The sequence below is a fragment of the Cynoglossus semilaevis genome, unplaced genomic scaffold (assembly GCF_000523025.1).
Source record: "Cynoglossus semilaevis isolate Cse_v1.0 unplaced genomic scaffold, Cse_v1.0 C19165050, whole genome shotgun sequence".
Taxonomy (NCBI): Eukaryota; Metazoa; Chordata; class Actinopteri; order Pleuronectiformes; family Cynoglossidae; genus Cynoglossus; species Cynoglossus semilaevis.
Genome location: NW_007586036.1, coordinates 1 through 1,198, shown reverse-complemented (window position 1 = coordinate 1,198; position 1,198 = coordinate 1). Strand labels below are relative to the sequence as shown.

Here is a 1,198-nt window from a genome sequence, read left to right as displayed (position 1 = left end):
TTTTTAACAGTTTAAGCTCCAAAATCAGGAAAGTGTCTTTCAGATATATTCTAAAAATCATGACCTCTAAACTTGAGCCATTGTCAATTACAGATAAAGAGGTTTTCTTTACCTGTGGACTAGACTATAAGTGGTGGTGTACGGCTACTTACCTGCTTTTTGGTTTTGTCGTCTTGTTTAAGGGGGCGTTTCCTGGAAATCTGCAGCTGGTTCTGGTGCTCAGGCCGTCTAGGTTTTTCCAAAGGACGATTGCTGACATTGGCATCAGGCTGCACAAAGATGACTTTAAAATGAAGGTAAAATACGAAAGCTTTCTATTGAGTAAAAAAAGTTTGACCTCAGTAAATGAACCGACCATTTGCACATCTGTTTTTAAATGCTATAGTAGAACTGCGTACCATAATAGTTTTATGTTAAAGCCAGGTGAATTATGTTGTGTAAAATTTGCAGATTGTGATGCTGAACTCTTTGTCAGACCTTCATGGCTATGTGGACAGAGGTCAACTGACCCTGGAGTTGGGGGGAAGTTTGGAGTATTGTCACAGTCAGTGGATCCACCACCGAACCGTGAGAACGCATGGACAACTTCATTGCAACGCTTGTGATCCAGTGACATCGCAGATCACTCAAAGAATCCTATTGATCTGATTTTCTTTTTTTCCCCGTAGGCCATAGAGAGCTTCGCAGTCACAGTGAAGACCACGGCAGAGATGTTACAGAAGTTTGGAACTGACCTGGCAGAGACAGAGTTACCTAACGATGTCCAGTGCACCAAAGACCTTCTTACTGCACACAACAACAAACACAACAACCTCAAGGTTCATACAACAACACTCAGTGGTGGACGCAGACTCTGTTGCCGATGGATGAAGCATATCTGCAAACATAGACACATAGAATGCTTGATGCCAGTGTGTGTGTGTGTTACAGGATGAACTAAAGCTGGCACTTAAACAGGGCAACACCTTGTTGACTTGTATCAGACATCAGGCAGCGAAGTCTGAGAACCAACCACTGAACCCAGATGAGAAAGAGAATCAGACTACAGTAGAGAGGTAACAACATCCTTATTTCTATGCTCTGGACTAGGGGTGGCTCAATACAACGTTTTCATATCCGATACCTTTACTGCAACTGCCGATAATTTCTGCCGATACCGATGTCAATCTGTTACCTTCTCATCTCCTCCAGCATGTCT

General features: G+C 42.8%; 1 protein-coding gene across 1 annotated transcript; it reads left to right on the top strand.

The window, feature by feature from the left end:
* Positions 1-36: 36 nt before the first annotated feature.
* On the top strand, positions 37-1,161 carry LOC103399174 (probable guanine nucleotide exchange factor MCF2L2). The gene is made up of 4 exons (XM_008337901.2): positions 37-296; positions 451-567; positions 669-818; positions 931-1,161. Exons 1-4 carry the CDS (start codon positions 60-62, stop codon positions 1,057-1,059), a joined length of 633 nt encoding a protein of 210 aa, XP_008336123.2. The 5' UTR covers positions 37-59; the 3' UTR covers positions 1,060-1,161.
* The last annotated feature ends 37 nt before the right edge of the window (positions 1,162-1,198 follow it).